The 21,382-nt window shown below is 39.9% G+C and overlaps 1 protein-coding gene across 3 annotated transcripts; it reads left to right on the top strand.

Moving 5' to 3' along the window:
* The first annotated feature begins 4,448 nt into the window (after positions 1 to 4,448).
* si:ch211-225h24.2 (uncharacterized protein LOC564539 homolog) lies at positions 4,449 to 21,108 on the top strand. 3 transcript variants are annotated; one of them, XM_051408642.1, is made up of 4 exons: positions 4,449 to 4,890; positions 11,825 to 11,902; positions 17,961 to 18,076; positions 19,285 to 21,108. In XM_051408642.1, the coding sequence occupies exons 1-4, from the start codon at positions 4,804 to 4,806 to the stop codon at positions 19,721 to 19,723; spliced, it is 720 nt and encodes a 239-aa protein (XP_051264602.1). In that variant the 5' UTR covers positions 4,449 to 4,803; the 3' UTR covers positions 19,724 to 21,108. The 3 variants fall into 3 exon arrangements, with proteins under 3 accessions (XP_051264602.1, XP_051264604.1, XP_051264603.1); XM_051408643.1 differs by having other exon boundaries at positions 4,453 to 4,890; positions 11,825 to 11,881; XM_051408644.1 differs by lacking the exon at positions 11,825 to 11,902.
* Positions 21,109 to 21,382: the final 274 nt, after the last annotated feature.

The raw sequence follows: 21,382 nt of genomic DNA, 5'->3' as shown, positions 1-21,382 counted from the left end.
AATTACCATGTTGTGAATTGACTTAAAGGTCCCCTCCAGACATGTATTAAGTCATACATACAAATAGTCTTCTTAATAAGGCAGTAATGTGTGAATGATGTGTTTTTTTCTGCAAAAAGAAGTTTAATTTCCAATTCAAAATCCTCGAAAAAGGCATCTTCTCCTTCCAAGAATCTATGAATATGCAAATTCTGAACTTTAAGTAGCCAATTATAAGTCTTCAGTAATTTAAAAATATCCTCTTGCAAGTATAAATGTGATGGTATGCTCCTTACACATATGGAAGTTTGTCCACAGATGTATAGAGACATACTAACTCCAATGCACAATTGCCTGACAGACCAATAGAAAGAAATCTGAAGTTACTTCAAAGCACAACTGCATGAGTGAAAGAGCACGTACTTTCCTCTGGGCCCTGTGTTAAAGCCGCAGTAATGACTCAGCACTTCAAATTCACAGGTGTCAGATAATCAAACTACCTGCTCTACAGCTTTAAGACCCCCCAAGATCTTTTACTTTTCCACTACCTCACCCCCCAACGGTTCTGTCTCTGACCTCTGACATTTTCTGACAAAGGCTTTTAGTTCACCCAGAACCAATTTAACTGAGCAAACTCAATAATAGGTAGGTTTTGAGCAGGAAACACTAAAGGGGAAAAAGTGCTCAAAGTAGTGATTCTTTGGTTTGTAATTTAAAAGTGTTTAAACCTCTAATATTTCCTTAAATTGCTTTGCCAATGTGTTTAAAGGTTTCAGGGCAATCTATAATTACACTACAGTGTCTCCTGTTGAAACAAGCTTTTTCTCGCTAATGATTTAATTTCTGATTTACTCAAAGATATCTTTTCTTACTCTGACCTTTCTTGCTCGATCTTATTGTATATTTCGATGATTTACAACTTTGAAATTGACATTGCATGCAAAGTGTCCTACAGTGTTTAAATGAGCACATACACTTAAAGAAGACAGTAATTTAAATCCTATATGGCACTTTAAAGTCACTCTTCAGATACCAACTCTTCATTAAAGCTACACCAGAGTCTCTAAGGAACATCTCTGAGAGTTGGCCTGTGAACATAATTAAAGCTTTAATCTCTGTTCTTGGCTAACAAGTTTTGATGTGGTCCCGTGGGTTTTGCACTGGACAACTGTGTGACCTGTGAATCTCATCAGATAGTTGTTGAGTCATGGTTAATCTCAGCTGGCGCCTTCCGTTTGCTGTGTAACCACAACAGGACTGAGCCAAAAACATCTCTGTTGTGGTTACTTTAACAATTCTTTACATTTATAAAGATGTATAAAGAAAGTGGACATAGATTATGTGACCAGTTTTGGTTTGCTAATTAATATCAGGAATCGCGTGTAATCTAACCTAATTAACATGGATAATATATAATTATATATATTTCGTATATGATGTGATGAACGGGTAAGCTAACAGTTAGGTATTTATGCACATGTCATGGAGTTATAGCAACCTTGTGAGGCAGCTGATCGAAGTTCACGTGAGAATCCATGTGGCCAGGCCTTCAAGCTGTATCCAACCACAGTGGTAATGGACCAAACAGCATCCTATGAGGAATTACCGGCAGCTATGGCATGAGCTTATGGTGTGGTTTTAACGCTAGATGCGCGTGACGAGGTGTGAAGTAACAGTTTGCTCAAAAACAATAATGGCGGGGGTTAAAGAGGTCATATCAGAACTGGAGAGTTCATTGAAAGAAAAGCAAAGAACGGCACTGAAATCTTTTCTTGATTCTTGTTACAGCTGGATAGTACGCTGAGGAGAGCTGCAGAGTCAGCTAATTCTCCGTGTTATCCTCTGTTAATATAAAACATTTATTTTAACCACTTTAAAATAATAAGAAGGAAGTTTAGAGCTGTACTACAATTTCTGAAGCACTTCACATCTTGGCGAAGCACACTTAAGCAATTAAGAAGTGAAGCACACTGTCCTCAAACATTCTTCAGGCCCAGATCTGCAGTTTAAGCTGTACAGTGCATCCGTGTCCATGTGAGACACTAGAAGCAGGTTGGATAATCCCAGCTGTGTCCTACCATGACTGTGTGATCCTGTCAGATCTGACCTGCTGTCTCAATGGTCTGAACATCTGACGCAACAGTGACTTATTTGCTCCTTAACAATGCACATACAGTACATGCCGACACACATACGGTACATCATGAAAGGCTGTATCGCTAAGCAGGGCTGGATTAACTCACTGGAAGGCCCCCCGGATGAAAGATGTGGGTTACGGAAACTTTTTCATTTTAATATACCCTGCCAATTATACTAAGTGGCAGGGTTAAAGTACAGTGTTACCATGGTAACTTAAGCGCATAATTGTACAATCGTAAAATGCACTTTATAAGCACAATATATATTTAAATAATAATAAAAATGGCCATAAAAGTTTTAATTTGGTCTCTTCTACAAAATAGGGTCTTAAAATTAGATATAAACTGAAATGCATTAAATTAGACCATGTGTTATGGTAAAGCTAATGGATAATTCACCCTCCTAATACAGAGCACATGTTAGTTTGTCCTCAGAGCTATGGATGTTAATAAGGTGAGAATGTTTCTAATTTGTAAAAACTGGTTATTGTAGGTGCAAAGCCCATCAAAAGGATGGATTAGGGACATTATGTTGGCACCTTAGACTGTAAATAACCCCTGCAGAGATACTGTGGGAATGCACGTTCCAGAGAGGGTCTCAAATGGACAGATGACTGGCTGATGACCTTCAGTGTCAAAGGTCACTGACCCGCCAGTTAACAGGTGATGGATACGTCCTAACAGCCAGTCATGGGTTGTGTCAGCTGGTACTAACAAAGAGCTGACCATATTAAAAAAAAACCCCATATGAAAGCAACATTGAATAACACCTTGTATGACTAAAAGCACTGAAGTCGCTCAGAAGAGACCGTCCAAAATGGAGTCTGTGTGTTTCTTTGGGTTTCTTTTCCTGTAAGTTATACACATCTAACAATCCACATTCCCCACTGACTTACTGTATAATGTGGACATTGAAACGGGAATTTTAAGGACCTTTGAATCAGGTGAGTGGTCTTAACCGGAGCTAAACTGTGGCTATTTTAAGAGGTCAGCCCACCAGCATAATGTGTCATTTGTTTCGCCTGGCGTCAGAGGTCTTAGAGAGGGAGGAGAGAGAGAGAGAGAGAGAGAGAGTGTGTGTGTGTGTGTGTGTGTGAGAGAGAGAGAGAGAGAGAGAGAGAGAGAGAGAGAGAGAGAGAGAGATATTAGATTTATTTGTAAAATACACAACCACAAACTCTGAAAATGAATGTCTTGTTTATATAACACATTATACGCACATTTCTACCCATTCTCGAAACTGTGTACGTTATAGACATTACTGTAATACAGAGCGGTGGATTTTTATTTTATACAACAGTCTCTGTCTACAGTAAATATGAGATCAACCTTTTAGGAAAACAAACCTATAATCCAGTTGTTTTCATGTCACAGACTCTCAAATACAGCTTTGACAGGAACTGACTGAAGAACTGATTTAGTGCCTGAAACTAGAAAAGATTTATTTTATTTGGTTATTTTGCAGTTTGGGAGATAAAAAGTGCAGAGAGAAGATGACTGAATAAAAACAACAAATTAAACAAAATGTAACACCTGAGAGTATTTCTGGATTTTGTCAATCAATTGATCGATCAGACTTTTCCAGATGTAACACAATCATAAATTTCCTCTTAATGTTTCCCATTTTTGTTAACTAATGGCAGAAATACTGGCAAGATAATTACTAACATACATATTTACATATTATTAAGCAACATAAGTAAATATTACATCATCTATGTCACATATAGACGGTAATAAGTACTTAAGTACAATTCTGAGGTATACTTTATACTATTTTACAACATTTCATTGTAGTTTTTACACTGCATTTATATGAAAACTAAAGTTACTTTGTAGATAAAGCTTTTAAGAATACAATGAACAGTTTATAAAATATGATGAATTATTAGACAAACCTGCCCCACTGAACATTAAGTGGTTAAAATTAGGTCCACCTTGACCTGCAGCAACATTAAAACACTGTTTATGACATTTTGATGCTGCATTTAAAAAATCCCTTTATTTTGAATTTCGCTGCCATAGATGATGCCACAGATGTAGGCCATCTACTAGTAAAATCTGACTTCCTAGAAGCTGAATAGTGCTTCACTGTGAGTCAGACAGCTTCCAAATATCCGTTTCCGTGTTTATTTTTCAGGCTCCAATTCATTCAAAACATGAAAAAAGTTACATTATTTTGCATGAACGCGTAGCTCAACGCTTGCATTGGCCAGGGATGAGACGTATGACCCCTTCCTCCCTCTGCCATGGCAACTTCAGAAGGAACCGGAGCAGGGAGGTGGAGAGAGAGAGAGGGGGGGTATGGGAGGAGCGACGCTTTGAGGTCCAGGTGGTCGAGACTGCGTAAAAACGCACCAAACACACGCCAAACACTTACGAAATAGTGAGCGTCATTAAAAAAAAAAAAAAAGAAAGAAAGAAAGAAAGAACCTCGACCCGTCCAGCTCCTGGCACCTATCTGAATGAATAAGCTGTTTGCAGAGAAAGCCTCCTGGATTTACTGCAGCAGAAATAACTCAAAGAGCGGAACGCGCTTCAGCTGGTGCGTCGCTGCGATCTCTCCAGAAAACGAGAAGACACTTCAGGGGAAAACATTTTATTGGCCAAACTTTTTATTTATTTACTTATTTATTTATTTTTTTACAAAAGATCAAGACGGCTTGTTTCAGCGACAAGTGGAGATATGTTTAAAAAAAGCAAGAGTAAAGTGCTGGTGGATTATGCGTCAGAGGAAGACGACATGTCCTGGCACTATCATCACTCCTACAAGGTAATGAGACGGATGGAAAGTCAAACAATCCACCGCTAACAACGAGAGTTCATGTTCGGGGTCTTTACTTAAACAACGGGGGTTAAAGATCGGGGGAATGATCGTGTGTAACTCTACTTTAATGTCTTATATTCCGCTCGTTCTGCCCACCGTTTCACTTGTTTCAGGATTTAGTTTAAAGAAACACTGCTCAAATTATTTGTAGAGATGTGTTTTTAGAGTGAACCAATAGGCTACTCAATTGGTTGTAAAGTAAATGAATAGTACATCCATTAAAATAATTATAAATAATCACAACTACAGTACAGTAATTACTCTTAAATCTCTTAAATGACTGTGGAAGCTGCTAAACCTCCTAAAAAGTAACTAAAAACATCCTGTTAAATTGAGATCATGGTGCAGAGAGAGGAGGAGGAGGAGGAGGAGGACAAGTGCTCCAGCTTAGAATGTCATGTCAGCTGAGGAGGAGAGTGATAGAAAATAGAGAGGTCAAAGAAGAACTAGTTCATTGTCTCCCCAGAGAGAAACAAACCGATCCTATAAACATATTTTAGAAGGAAGTAAAGTCACAATTATAATTGAGCACTTCAGAGACATAATAAACCCACAGGTATAAAACAGGAATATTATAGTTACAGTTTAAAGGTTTTTAGACTTAAATTTGTGTCAGCTTTGAATCTATTTGTGTCCTTTAAATCTTAAAGATAAAAGTTTGGACTGGCAGCACTTGTTTGTCAAGAGGGAGCAGCTCACAGTGACTGTTGCTGCTGTCTACTTGTTATTGGAAAAAAGAGAATGATAAACACTCAGATGCAAACAAACGCACGCACACATTTGCACAAATCCTTCGTACACATCCACATTCGAAAGGTGAGCAGCGGTGTGTGAGGTCCGGGAGCCTCTGTATCATCTGTATCAGCACTTGCAAGCAGCTGGGCTCTGTCAAGGTGTTTAGGGGGGTATAGGGGAAAATTCATGATAACACGCTCACAAAGACACACACACACAAACAGAGACACACACACAGAGACACACACACAGACATACAACAGTCCTGTCTCATAAGAACTAGCAAGCTGACACGTTATTTCTTGTGTAGTAGAATCCTTTTTAATATAGATTAGGCTCCTGGTAGAATTTAAATAGGTTAGTTTCAGGTGTTTTTCAGGTGTCATTGCACTTTGACTTACAGTAAAACCACAGAAACTTACAGGTTATTGTACGGGTGATGAAAACCTTTCAACTGGGTAATGAATCATGGCTGTATGGACAATGTTAATCAATACATTTAAGCATTCATAGACGTTCTGATGTATCAATCGGACGTGTGTTACAGCATTTGAAGTGGTTAAACTACACATTAGATCCCGACCAATATTGTTTTTTTAAGACTGATTTTTGAAGTGATGAATTGAACTTTTGAGCTGGAATGAAAATAGACCAATTCTGCACCGATATGATTCTGCAAAGGTACTCAGGAGGCTGCTTTCTTAAACAAATAACTATGAACATGTTATTAACATGAGTAATGTAAAAACTACAAGCCTTTTTGCTTTATATACTGGATGACATATACACCAAAACCGATACAATACAATAATATATCTGCCATAGACCGATATCAGGTCATCATTGGTAGGGCTCTACTACACATTAACAAATAAGATAATAATACAGGAGAAGATGTTAATACTTTTGTTGTTTCAACAGGAGAGAAAATAAAAGTTCATTTTAAAGCATTGTGAACTTCTGATAACAAACCCTGTCACATTTTTATTCACTGCCTGTAGCTGCTTCAGTGCCATGCCAGACAGCATTCACTGGATGTATAAATGTGTCATGTATAAGCAATTGGGAAGATCAGCCAACACCATTTCCCAGCATTTTTCATTTGTTGTTGTGATAATGTCGAGATCTGTGACCCTTGTCTGGGTTTTATTGGCCGTTCTTAACTTCTACCCTGGGAACCCAACGCATGTGGTCCTTACCTCTTTGGATCTGCTTTGAGTTCAGCTTGTGTGTTACTCAAGTGGTACCAGAAGTACTCTGGCATGAAAACAGCTGATCTGAGATCAGAGCTGCACTTCTCCTTAGAATTCCTGGGAAAGTCATCAGGGAGGTCTCGTCGAGTCGCCATGGCAATAAAGTACATCCAAGGGTCAGGGGTCGGATCATAAAATGTCGTAAACACAGTGAAGAGGCAGATCCAACCCGGTAGTGATACAGGATGAAGGATAAAAAGTTATGAAAACACAGTCTGGACATGCAGGCTTTTCCTTCCCCTCATTCAAATTGCACAGAGCACGGAGGATGAACGGTAGATTATCTGGAGCATTTTTGTGTCATGACCACGTATCTGTTTAGTGTCTTTTTAAATTCTTTTGGAGATCCTGAAGTCAGTAAAAATAATAAAACATAGAATCAAGTTTAAAGCTACATGAGGGAAATTAAAGGAGAAAGCCGGGGTTAAAAATAGGTTACAAAGTATATATTAATCTGCTGATGATTTTCTTGATTTATTGATAAATTGCTTGGTCTGTACTTGCTCATTACAATTTCCCAGAACGTAAGAAAATAAAAGTCAAAGGATGCTCCGATTGCGAAATTTTGGGCCAATAAAGAAAAACTGGATAAGACTTTATTAATCCCACACCACAGAATGTACTTATTACAGCAGCTCAAGATACAACACAACACAAACAGAGAGTTATTTATTCGTCCATTCGTTCCAGGAAAAAAACAAAGAAATGTTCAAAGATAAACACCTCTTCTGTGTTGCAGCTCAGTTTATTTCTCTTCTCATCCCAGATGTGAGATACAGCTGAACAGCCGCTCACTGTCCGTGCTGCTGCGGGGAACTTGTGCCAGTGCTGACAAAAAATGGCTTTAACATCAACAAGTTGGAAACAACAAACACAGCATTAACCAGCCTAAAACTGATGTAACACGAAAGATAAACGTCGGCCACTGATATCGGTGATTGTCATCTTATTTGCCGTCGTCTGTTAACAGCTGATACTGATGTTCGGCCAATTTATATCGGTGCATTACTTTATACATTTAGTTACAGTTAAAAACCCAAATATATATGAAATGTACTATTTTAACACAACCAACACAAAGAAAAGAAGCAAATATTCACATTTTGAGGAGCTGGAACCCGGACGTTTTTGAAGAATCACTTAAACGATTAATCAATCATCAAAACAATATTAATTGTTCATCGTTATTCCAGTAATGTTCCTTTGAACTGAGACAGATTCAGATTAACAATATAGATGAGATAATTTAAATAACATGTTTTTGTCGCGCAAAGAGTGCCATAGGCAGGATGTGGTTAGGGATGGGAACCGAGAACCGGTTCCAATTGAGAACAAGTTCTAAATTGTCTGATCCATCGGAGTCGTATACCGAGCTTATCAATTCTCTTTTATTAATGCCAGCGTGTTTTTCTGACAGCTGCACATTGCGAAACAAGGACATGAAAGTCACGTGTCTACACTGCTGGAAACAAGAAAGAGTCAGAGGAAGAGACTCTACTGAATACTGCTCTTTCTCTACACTGTGTTCAGACTCAGAGATAATAAAACAGTTGAAGCTGAAAACCAGTGTAGGGCTACTTTTTCTCCCACACCGAAAATTGATCAGGAATCCTTAGGGGGACTGACAAAGGTGCAGATGGTAATAATGGTATTGCGATCACTAAAAATCAATTCCCCTCTCTAGTTGTGTTAAAATGTATCACATATACAGTGTGTGAACGAAAGGTGGACAAAATAACAGAAACACTTGATATTTTAATCCAATCCAATAAAATAATCTTTAAACTAATACTAGATCTGCCTGTTTTTACCTTTAATTATCCAGAGAGGTTACAAATGCTTTCCTCAAAAAGAAAACCTCACTTTTACACACGTTCCAGCTCAGAACAACCACAGTCTGATCTGTTAGGTTAGGGTCAGGGGCCTCATTCAGGGGCCCCATGCGGTGCTGCTCTCTTTCCAGCAGCGTTAATCTCGGTGGTACAGGGATGGGACCAGTGACCCACAAGTCCTTCAGCCCAGCTCTGTTACTTTGTCTGACTCTTGTACAGAGCCACTTAAACATAATGCTGTGTTTACTTAAAGCCATTACAAAGGACAGTAGCTCTCTTTCTCTTTCTCTTGTTTACTACCTGTTATCTCAATCAAATGAGCTGAAAATGTGCATCAGCGTACAGACAGACACAGACAGAGACCTGCAGGCAGACAGATAGAGACAGACAATTATAAAGGGATAATGCAGTCGTAGACACACAGTGGAAAAGAGGGAGTGCATAAAGGGGGAAGGGAGGAGAGAAAATGCAGGATTTAAAGTTAATATCTGTCCTCCCTCCACAGTGCTCTAGGGCGACTACAGTACAGGCCCTGTGCGGCTGTTTGCTTTCTCACCACTCACTCTTTATTGAAGTTCAACGGGGCTGTAAGAGGCAGCTGGGAGCTTGCAGGAGGTGCGTGCGTCTGTTTGTCTATGGCTTAAAGCGGTAACACACCTGAATACTTCAATAAAACCACTTTAATTCCACTGTTGGGTGCCCTCTTTGTGAAGTGGGATCATGAGAGCGCAGATCAGGTCTGAGCGAAAACTTCAGACGGCTTCACGTCTAAATCATTAGTGGTGAGGAGAAGAAAGGTAAAGCTGAGTTGAACGTCCGTCGATGGGGCGAGGGTTCAAATCGGGGAAGTCAAAGCGTTTGTGAATTTCGTCTTACGAGTTCATCACAATGCCGTTCAGGTCAGCCTCAGACCCTCTACCCCTAACTAAAACATAACTCCAACCCTAATTCTTTTGGTGTTTTTTTATCAGTTATGTGGCTTTATTTGTTTTTCCCACCAATACTTCGCAAAGACCCACTGCTACCTCACTCGAGCTATTCTTTTAAGTATATCTTGTCTAGTTTTTGGTGAAAGATAACATTTTCTGAGTCCCTGGGTTTGGAGAATGTGGAGTACTGTTGGTGTGCAACGGCTTTTTGGACACTTCGGTTGGTACTTTGGTATTTAAATTCACTGTGCGTCTTTATTGCCTAGAAATCTGGCTTTTTTTTTTTTAAAGACAACACTGAGCTAAAATTTACACACAGACTCAGTCAAAGAGGGAAAGACTGAGGAAAAAATGGCCCCCTGAGGTGTGAAAGCCGAACTCTTGCTTTCTGTTGTTTGGAGCGTTTTCTTTCCAGAAACACTACTCTCTCTCTCTCTCTCTCTCTCTCTCTCTCTCTCTCTCTCTCTCTCTCTCTCTCCCTCTCTCTCTCTCTCTCTCTCTCTCTGTCTCTCTCTCCCCCCCGAATTCTCCCCTCCCCTCACTCTCTCCCTCTGTTCCAAGTTGTTAATGCTTTTACGCTCTAACAGTAGTCAGCAATCAGTATGTGTGAGTGTGTGTGTGTGTGAGTGTGTCTTTGATCTGCTCAGGTGGCGGAGACCCAGCAGACTTTGCTCTGACTTGTCCAACCACCGTTTCTCCTCCTCGCTCTCATGGAGTCGTTACATGTTAGAAGTTCTTACAGCTTTGATCATTTTACAAGAATTCTGGCTCCACTTCAGTAATCTCAAGCTCAGCGGCACGTCGGGTGACTTCTTGCTGCCCTCTTTATGATTTAATGTTGTAAAGTCTTTTGGAGCAAGTCCAGATCCAGTCATAAGGTTTTACAAGCACTGTGCAAGTCTATGACAACGGTTGATATCAGTGAAAATGGATTTCTTAATGAATTTAAGGAAATGACTCTTAAGGAGTGCTATGATGAGGTTTATGATAACCCTCAGTGTAATACTAAACTAGATCATGTTTAAGACTGATTTTTGTTTTGCCCTGTGCACCGATGTAGTAGTCATAATCTGTTAAAAAAACAAGATATTTACATGGCTATATGCCAAGATGGTGCAGTTCGGGGAAGCCATTAAAATGACACAACATGTGATAATTTTCCTTTGTTCAGATTTGTGTATCTCACATATCAAGTTGCTTTAATTCAAGCTGTGTGGATATGGGAGCCCTACCCGAAGCTGTCTTGTTTGTTTTATATTTATTAAGGCCAAATCTGTGACTTGAATGTTTTGGCTTCCAAGTCAAGTCACTGTAATTCAGTTAGATTGAACTTTCTGGTCATTATACTTGCGTACAATGAAACACAGGCTGGAATGACTTCCTAAAAAAAAGAGAACAAGTACAGAAAAATAGCAGGCAGATGTAATAAAAAGTATATAATGAATAACACTGATAAGTTATGATTTGCAAAATGATTTCAAGAGGCAGGTTAATCACAGTGAAAACTGTTTGCATTGTAAACATAATTTACAAGTCAAGTCTCATGGTAGTCGTCCAATTCAAGTATCAGTTGTACAGCTCTATGTATTCATTAATCATTATCACTGTTATTATTAGATTCATAGAACAAAGCAAAGTAGCAAAGTGCCTCAGATAACATGATAAAAACAATGAAACTTTAACGCAAATATTATACAAAGGATAAATGAAAAATGGAAGGAAAAAAAAGCCTGGAGACTGGCACACAATGGAACCAAAATAGCTCCACTCATAAACCCAAATAGTTTCATGTACTGTTGCATGTACTGGTGCATAGGTCATGAATTTGTTTTCTCTCTCTTTTGTTTAAATATGCCCTCTGAGCTCAGTGGCTTCCCCTCATCTTCCCCACTCCTCCATCCATCCATCCATCCATCCCTCCATCTCGCCCTCCAAACACAGCGTGTTTATGTTACAGCTTTAAAGCGGCTGCCCTCTCTTTTTACAGGAAAGTCTGCACACACTCCACATACACACATCCTTGTGCCACACTCTGTGGATGTGGTGTGTGTGCGTGTGTGTTTGTGTTTGGTGGTTGCTATTTGTGTTAACTCACTGCTGGCGTATGTGTGTGTGTGTGTGTGTGTCTCAGGACAAAGACATAGAAGGAGAGGAAGAGGAGGAGGAAGCTGTCACTGCAGTATCCAAGGTAAACAGCACAACTTCACAGGTATTTGGATGTAACACAGGCACAAACACGCTACTTTCTTTTAAACTTGCACTCAATGTACACACCCTTACCCCCTAAAGATACGCACTCGTCCAACATGCTCTTATCTGCTCACACATTGACTGCACACACACACTAGTATTGCACTCATGATGCCGCAACCATAAACGTCTATATACTTACGTTAACCTCAGTGCTCCCAATGCACATCAGCAGCTTCTTCCTGTCACATGATCAGAAAGTGTTTCATGGGGGAGCGGAGGTAGAGCAGGAGTGTCAGAGGACTACTGAGGCTGCAGTGTTTATCTATAAACACACCAGCCTTCAGCTGTCATCCCCTGCTTTATCTTTAACCTTATCACTGGAAGACTGTCTTGTTTGTTGTTATGGCGCATGTGTGTGTGTGTGTGTGTGTGTGTGTGTGTGTGTGTGTGTGTGTGTGTGTGTGTGTGTGTGTGTGTTCTGTTTTCTTTATCCTTAAACTCAGAGTTTGGAACTGTGGAGTGAGGTCACTTTAGTTTAAGGTTAATATTTAATGGATAATTCTGGTGAGCATCATTTTTTATCAATGATATTAAGATTGCTGAGATCTGGGAAAGCTCCAACACCAATAAAGATAATGTCAGAAAATAAGAATTATCTTGTAATGAGACGTTTTTATCTGCAGATAATGGAGTCTCCCATGTTGAACCGCCCTGTTGTAGCCCAGAACAGACTCAAACTCTACACACTGGTCCTTTAATGTCAGTCAGACTATTTGGAAGAAAAAACAAAAGCAAACAGTAAAATTATCACTCAAACAGTCTGTTGTAAACATTCATCACAGTTTACAGACCAACTTCCTACTTTGAGCTCCTATACTTTCTATTATTATTATTGTGTGTGTGTGTGTGTGTGTGTGTGTGTGTGTGTGTGTGTGTGTGTGTGTGTGTGTGTGTGTGTGTGTGTGTGTGTGAGGGATTATTTTAGAAATGTCTGGTTCACACACTTTCAGTTTACCCTACAAATAAAGTTATTTTGATGATCTGGCTAAACTGTTTATCTCGTTTACAACCTGTCTGACTGCCCATACATGTTTATGTATTCCATGATCTCAGCAATTGTTTTTTTGACTATGTATTATACTGGGAAGCTTTTTCAACACAGCTGTGGACAGTTTCATAGACACTATATCTCAGACAGTATGGGTCTGATATAAAAATAATCAGAATCAGAAACAGGAATACTTTATTGATGGGGGGAAATGGGTAAATGAACCTGTTACAGACTCTGCATTCATCACAATTTAAATTTTTATTTTTATTGACATTTCAATTTGTAACAGATGTTTGTAGTGCAACGTAGAAAAACCAAAACTCACATACATGAACTACATACATAAAAGGTGTGAAAGGTCTACTAAAGCCAACCAAATTGTGTCTTTTACGCACTCTGTAACTGTTACAAACCAATATTGGCACTAATATATGGAAAACGCCTGATGCTCATGACTTTTAAAGAAAGCCTGTTTAATTTATGTACCACTTTGTGGCCTCCTTTTATTTGGTGTGATATTTGTTTTGAGAGGTGTGAGATTTATGGCCCCTAAAACTAACTTTTTTGTATTTATGTTATTATACTTACATATTATATGTTAGTTCTACACCTCTTCTATATATTTATAGCTCCACACCTTCCCTGGCACAATGCTTTAGAATTTAGGACTCCACACATGATGGATTTATGAACAGTTGCTGCAGCACCATCCAGAATTTGCTAAACCATCAACAGCACTCAGCAAGTGCCAAAACAAGATCCAAGGAGGATATCTTAGTCAGGTAGATTTACCTATAGGTAGGTTTACCTTATAAGATGAGTCGGGTTGATAACATTTATTTGTCTGCAGCATCTATAATCATTTAAATAATGATTTTATGATGTGGGTTTGAGGACCTGAAATGGAGAAATCTGCAGCTGTGTCCACTTTAAACATTGTGAGAGTGAGCTTATGTGCTGTGTCTCTGTTCATGAAAGATATGTAAGATCTCCTGATCTGTACTGACAACAAGTCTTTACTCATGTGTGGTCATGTCTGAATTCTGTGTAAAGCTTGACTGTAAAGCTCAAATACTCGCAGTGAATTGTCTTTGAACTCTGGCTGCGGTCCTTCTGTATGTATAGCTACTGTAGGTGACGCAGTTCACAGGATATGTTTCATGACCTGTCCTGTTTGTGAGGATACGGGTGGCTGTGGCTGGAGAAGGGAAGGAAACGCAGCATTCTTTCGAGGAGCTGGGCCTTCTGGATGGGAACAATCACCGTGGAAGAAAAACAAGGCTGAAAATAGCCACAGACTGCTCTGACACTGTGGAAGGCTACAATTCTTCCACCGTCGGTTGTTTTATGCTCATATTAGGAAACACAAAGTAGACATGGAGTCCTGGAAGTGGAGTTTACCGTTCACTGTGAACGGCTGATTCTATTTCTAGATGGAGGGAGTTTCATGATACCATTTTCCAACATTAAATGAATCAAGCTTGCAAAACATTCTTGATTTTGCACTTAAAAACATACATTTAACAAGTGGCTCTCATTTGTTAAAGGGCCGGTGTGTAGGATTTAGTGGCATATTGTGGTGTAGTCGCAACTCATGGGCTTCCACCATCCCCTTCCAGGTGTGTAGAAGAAACTATGGTGGCTTTGAAAAACGCGGAAAAAGGCGGACAGCCTTATCTACAGCCAGTGGTTTGTCCGTTCTAGGATACTGTAGAAACATGACCTCCACAGGCGTCTGTAGATAAATACGGCACAAAACTGAGGTCAAACTGTCAAACTAGGCAGTGCTGATCCAATACTGCATTGCCTTTTCAGAAACATATTTTAGCGTACTGTTTATCTGTAATACAAGAACGTGTGTGACCAGGCGCACCGCCATTGTTTCCTGCTACAGAGGATTCAAAATCGCACAGCCAACATGGCAACGGCCATTATGCCAAAACCGAGGCTTTAAAACGGTTCTCCACAAACAAATGAATGACTTCACAATAGTCTCACACTTGATCAGAACCCATTTAAAGTACATGTTTTTTTTTTTTACCAGAAGCTAAGACTTTTACATAACCTCCAAAAGCAATGACCTGCTTGTTGTCTCTAAAAAAAGACTGTATTATGTCTGATAACCAGAATTAGCAATATTTCCAAATTCAAATGCCTCTTTAATCTCCCTGCTTCCATCTCTGGGGTACGAATGGAAGAATTTGGTCCAATAAGAGCTCTATTGTTCTGCCAAGCGTGGAGCTGTAGGTAAAGCTCCCCCACACAGCGAGCCTCAGTGAGCTGCTTGGTTTACCTACTTTTGGCTTGAGAGATTACTGGGCACTGAGCTGCTTTTGGATCTAGAGGCCCGGAGGTTAATGCTGAAGAGAATGGTGAATAGGCAGGCCTCTGTATGTGCACACATGCATGCATGCACATACACAGCTGGAATTTAGTTACACACACGTATACACACAGATACACTCAATCTGTTTTGGCATCTCTGGTTTCTGTCCCTCAAAGCTCAAACTACAGCAAATCTGATCCACAGTTTACACTTGACGGCGCGCAGGAAACAAGAAGCAGAGCGAGAGGAGAGACAGAAAGAGGAGAGGCTGGGTGTTGACAAAGTTGAGATGAAAATGTTGTAAATATTTTTTTATAATAGTAAACTACGAGGAACTGGCAGAATTCTTGCCCTCAGGCATGTTCACGGAGATGAGAGGTGAGACGAGGAGGATTAGAGTTTTCGTTTATCAGTAACAGTGCCTGAGATACCAAAGATAGGCCGAGTCTTTACAAATCCATCAAATGTCACATAGCTTTCAAACAGAGGTGTGAAGAAATTAAGAACAGTACGAATACTTTATTACTATACTTAAGTGTTTTTTTTCAATCTGTACTTGAGTATTAACCTTTTGCTTTTAACCCCCTACATTTTTACACAAATACGTGCATTTTTTTTCTTAAATTTTTAAACCAGGCTTGTTACTTCAGTTTTAATGCATTTGAGGGGAATTATGTATTATATTACGTCTTCCCAACATCAAGACCGGTGCACATCACGCATAAGAGACATAACATGATGAAAAAGACGTAACAAAACAAAACAGATGAGAGGCAGCATCGACATTTGAAGTTGCAGGTAGCTTTGCACAGAAGTACTTTTTACTTTTATACTTTGAATACTTTTCAGAGCCTGTACTTTTTCACTTTTACTTGAGTAAAGAAGTTGAATCAGTGCTTTTCTTTTATTGAAGTCTCTTTTTTTTTTTTTACACAAATCTCTGTACTTCTACTTGAATAGACAATGTGTATACTCCTGCCACCTCTGGTCTTAGATGAGATGTAGAGCTTGTGCAACCTGTATATCAGTAAGACAAGCTGTCTTGTATAAGTTCATGTTATCTACACTGACATTCTGAAGCTTGACCTCAGACGTGCTAACATATCTTATTGTACGTTCTCCTGTTTGCTTTGAGAAATGGCTGCTTTCATGTCCAGCTCGTTGTTTGCTTGTTGTAGCTGCTGTCGCATCCTCCGATCTTGAAGATGAAACGTGCGTGTTTCATGCATTCTTGCTCACAAACACTTTGAATCCAGCACCTCCTCAGTAGGTGAAATATAAAAACAAAACAAGCAGTTAACAGGGGTTGCCTGGGTCAGATGCACTCATCTAATAATGTTGAGTACTGAGAATGTTTTGATAACGGTAAAGCAAAGGCAGGCACGGATGTGAGTAGGAGTAAACGTTATGACCTTGACAATTGACATTGGGAATTCTTCCCAGGAATGGAGAGAAACGGAGCCAAAAGTTTGTTCCATAATCGCTGTGGAGGGCGGTATCTGTGCGCAGTGGAGAGCTTGCGAGGGCAGGGAGGAATTCTGATGTGACGGGGGAGTTTCAGAGGGAGTGGAGGGTCTTCCACTGGAATGTGCCGTGCGTTAGTGCCAAGTCAATGCCACTCAAACTCTCTCTGTATCTGGAGTTATTAGTTTTTTTTGTCCAGCAGCAATAAGAAAGTTGCCTGGTGTATGTTGGTTGTAGCTTTACAAATCTACCTTAAAGGAATAGTTAAACATTTTGGTTCGACATTTTCGCTTTCTTGCTAAGAGGTAAATGGGAGGATCAATATCACTTTCATATACAATAACGAGCATCCTGTTTCCCCCTTTGCATGAAGCTAAGCAAACTAGCATGCTGACCACTTAGCTTAGATTGATCCCATTCTCTTGTTGGTATGGTAAATATGAAGCTAGAGTGAAATCAAGCTTCATATTTATGGGCATTCTTGTCTCCAAGAATTCACTGTGCCCAGTTGAGCAAGAGCTAAAAAAGTGAGTTTCCTGGAATTTTAAACTATTTCTTGGTTTCAGAGAAACCTTCTTCTTTGTACTTGTTGAAGTGGTGTTGTATGAAGTGTGTACTTATCCTTGGTCTGTGTAATATAGCAGTTTTCCATCAGAAAGGGCTGATGGAAGGTAAAGTGGGGAAAATATTTGAAATTTAGCATACATACAATGATATAGATTTTTTTTTTAGGTGTGCTTTTTTTATGTTGATAAAATACAGTTTTCCATAGCAGCCCATCACTTAGCTTCCATACTGGTTCCATACTGACAGCTTCTCCGGACTGGGGGCGTGTTGACCACCATCTACTGTATGTAACACACTGACTATGGATGAGAACCTTATGTAACCCCACAAAAAAACATAACTCACCCTTTAACTTGAAAAGAGGGGTTTGAAAATGGATGATGGCTGTATGGATGATTTAAATCTGAGGGAGAGCACGTTTCATCAGTTCAGAGCCAATGAAGCCCACAGCAGAAAAAAACAAAACTGCACATTCATCAATCTGAACACAAGGTTTCTTTTCTACATTCCTGTGAAGCTGACTTTATGAAATCAACCTCTTCAGGGAACACAAATCACTCACAAATAGGCATCAGAGATAATAAGCTAACATGCAACAGATGAGGGCAATCATTCTAGCTCTGCAACTCAACATCAAATGCTCTGTTGTCTGTCGGTTTCTGTCAGGACGCCAAGGTGAAGAAGATCATGTCCAAGAAAGAGAGGAAGGAGAAGAAGATGTTCTCCTCTAAAGATGACGAGCACTTCTTGTTGACTGGAGTAAAGCTGGCTGACCGCAGAGGGTGAGGTTAAACACACATAATACTGTTATCATGACAGATGTTTGCCCATGTACTGACGCTGCGTTTACATGAAATTCAAGTATCAATAACTTATAAGATTCCCTGTATACAAGCACTTTTAAAGACATTTAAAGGGATAGTTTGATATTTTTGACATATGCTTATTGGCTTTTTTAGATCTATAGTATGAAGCTAGAGCCAGAGTTATATGGCTCTGTCCAAAGAAAAAGAATTGCCTACTATCACCTCCAAAGTTTATTAATTAACACGTTATATCTCATTTGTATCTTTGGACAGAGCCAGGCTCAGTATGCTAAGCTAAGCCTACTGACTCCAACTTACTCAGCGTACAGTCATGAGAGTACCTCTGGCCAAGAAATAAAAATAAAAAATCTCTACTATACCTTTAAAGGACCAGTTTGCAATTTTTAGTGGCATCTAGCGGTGAATTTTCAGATTGAAACCAACTGTATGACCGCTCGCCTTTTAAGCCTGTAGGAGAAGCTACGGTAGCTGTAAATGTCACAAATAAAAATGCAAAAAGCCCTATCAAGAACTGGCCATTACAAGCTTTGTAAAGAACCAATAGGGCAATAGTGGCAGGGCTGTTGTACTGGATTACATTAATAAAGTGGTCAGTGTGGTGTATTTAAAGTCTGTTGTGGATCGTCGCCGTGGCCTGAACACAACCAAACTGTAAAAGTTATTCACCACTTTTCAATAATACTAGATTTTTGTAACATTGTGCTAAAAGTATTGGTGTGACCACCATCATGTAAAATGTATGTCAGACCTGCCCAGATCCTTCCTGGTCCACATCATTGTAAGGGTTATATACTCAGCGACCATCAACGGTGAAGTGTGTGTCGCAGAAATATTCACAAACCTGATTAGAAATAATGGAGTCACGTCCAACCACTTGTATTTGTTTATATGAGCTTCATTTGCCAGCAGTTATTAACTTTCAGACCTCTGGAGGAAGTGGAACATGTATGGCGAGGAAACGCTAAATTAATCACCCCTGTGTGACAAACAACCAGGAATTTCTATACAATGGCCTGCTGTATGGGGAACGTTCCCCTCCCCAGTGTAGAGATGTCTCATACACACTCACGCAATCCTATTTATAGTTCAGATGAGAGGTCAACTGATTATTCCATACGCTGAAAAGTTTGTGCTTCTCTTCCTCTCCCTGGTTTTCTCCAAAGGTCTCACAAGAAAATCAAGGATGACGAGAAGGAGAAGGAAAAGAAGGACAAGCCAGAGAAGGGCCACTGTTTCTGGGAGAGCGTTACCATGACGATGAGACAGATCTCGCCCACCAAAAAACTGGAGAAGATGGAGGGCTGGGAGCCGCCTCGCCTGGAGAACTTAACCGAGACTGTGACTGACGAAGCCCCAGAGGACAAGAGCCAGAACGGGAACACGCCAGTGTCCTTCCCAGACTCTCTAAGCCTCCCATTGGAATTGTCCTCCTGGGCGGGCCGGGGTCTTGAGGAGGACTCCTCCCGCTATGCTAACCTGTCAGACTCCAAGGATTCAGCAGCCGCCGTTAGATGGACAGCCCGCGCTAAAGTCAAGCTGGCCGGCATTAGCAGGATGAGCAGAGGGATTGTGTCAGAAAGCGCTTGGGAGGGGTTTAAATAGTAGCCATTTTACCTCTGATACCCCCTCCCTCCTTACCTGTGTACCATCAATAAAGAGGATGAGGACCTGAACCAAATATCTGCTTGTCTCTGTAGTCTAGTTCTGGACGAAACCGGTGTTTATGTCAGCTGGTATTGAGATGCTGTAGTCGAGCCCCGAACATAACACATGAAGTTTGTCTTTATTATTTTAGCCTTTAAGTCCTCGAAGACAACATATGTCTGTTTTTATCAATGGGCTATTTTGGCAGGACTGCTCCTTTAGGATCACTGACATAAACTGTAAATTACAGCAAATAAAAGCCTTAAACTACTGTACCATTTTAACTGTGATATCCACTGGCATTTAGATATTTTATATTACCAAGAAATGAAAAATTTGTGATTTTTATATAATTATTGTGGCCGTCAATGGTAGAGAATCAATGAAGAATATGCAAACCTGCTACTGAAGACTTCATGTTGGTTTTCACTTCCTTTTGTCTATGCAGTTAGAGTGAAGAATGTGAGTCTGATGCCTCAACGTATACATCAATGATGGGCTTAAAATCTGTGCAATCATGTGTGTGTGTGTGTGTGTGAGAGAGAGAGAGAGAGTGTGTGTGGGTGGACATGCACGCACATCTGTTTTGGTGAATCGCAGCTGGCATCGCGAAGGAGATGTGAAGTTCTGTTGGGAGTATGTAGGGGAAATAAATGTGAGGAGCAATCAGAGCAACCCCCACAGTGACATTGACTGATAGATGTTTAAATCTGATTCTGAGTAATATTTATAAAATCTGAACGGATGAAACGATAAAAAACAAACTCTGTGCATAGTTGTTTCTCAAGAAAAGCAGCGACTCCGTGCACCTTTGCCTTGTAACAATAGAGTGACATCATGTGTTTGCTGTTAATGTGAACCAAACGAAATCCTCCCGTCAGCACAAACCTGATGTGCTCTTCACATTGTCTAACGCAGGTGCAGGTGGAACAACCCAGCATGCACCTGTGCTGCACCAGCCTTTCAGACACATCTTGGTTTCCAGTTACAAACCAGTGTCCCTGGATGTTGTTAGCTCCACCAGCAGTAAAAGTGTTTGTGTGCTGCATTATAAAAAGCTGGTTCTTAAATGCTGTTTGCATATCTGTATATTGTATAGGACTGAGATAATGTAATTTCATATCTACAATGATTTTCTCTTTTAGGTAAATGAGATGCCACTGGTCTTTGCTTCTTTTTTCTCTTCTTTGTTTTAATCTGCTTACTGAATTTGTTTGATACTGAAGTCTGCTTCAATGCAGCCACACAGATACAGGTCTACTTCCAGGGATGTCTGTATCCTGTATTTGTTCACTAGAAGGCTGGGTCACATTTTCTCAAGCAGAATAAAGATTTAGTTTGACTGTCTGGCTCTACTTCTTTCAACAGTTTGCAGTCTGGCGTAAACCTACTCTTTGATTTACCAGACTTTTCTTTCACCACCCAGATGGTTTTCGCTGATATAGTGGCCGGAACAGAGAGTGTACCCAAGTTCTTCATCAGAGGGCATTTGAAGGTAGCCCGCCACTTGTAAAACATACTGTAACAGACTGCACAGTTACCACAGAAATTATTATTCTACTGTATAAAACACAACCTCAATTTCCACATTTGCACACAAGTCTTTATACTTTCAAT

The sequence above is a fragment of the Dicentrarchus labrax genome, unplaced genomic scaffold (genome assembly GCF_905237075.1).
Source record: "Dicentrarchus labrax unplaced genomic scaffold, dlabrax2021, whole genome shotgun sequence".
NCBI classification, from domain to species: Eukaryota; Metazoa; Chordata; class Actinopteri; family Moronidae; genus Dicentrarchus; species Dicentrarchus labrax.
Note: the sequence above shows the minus strand (reverse complement) of the source record. Positions and strands in the feature narration are given on the sequence as shown.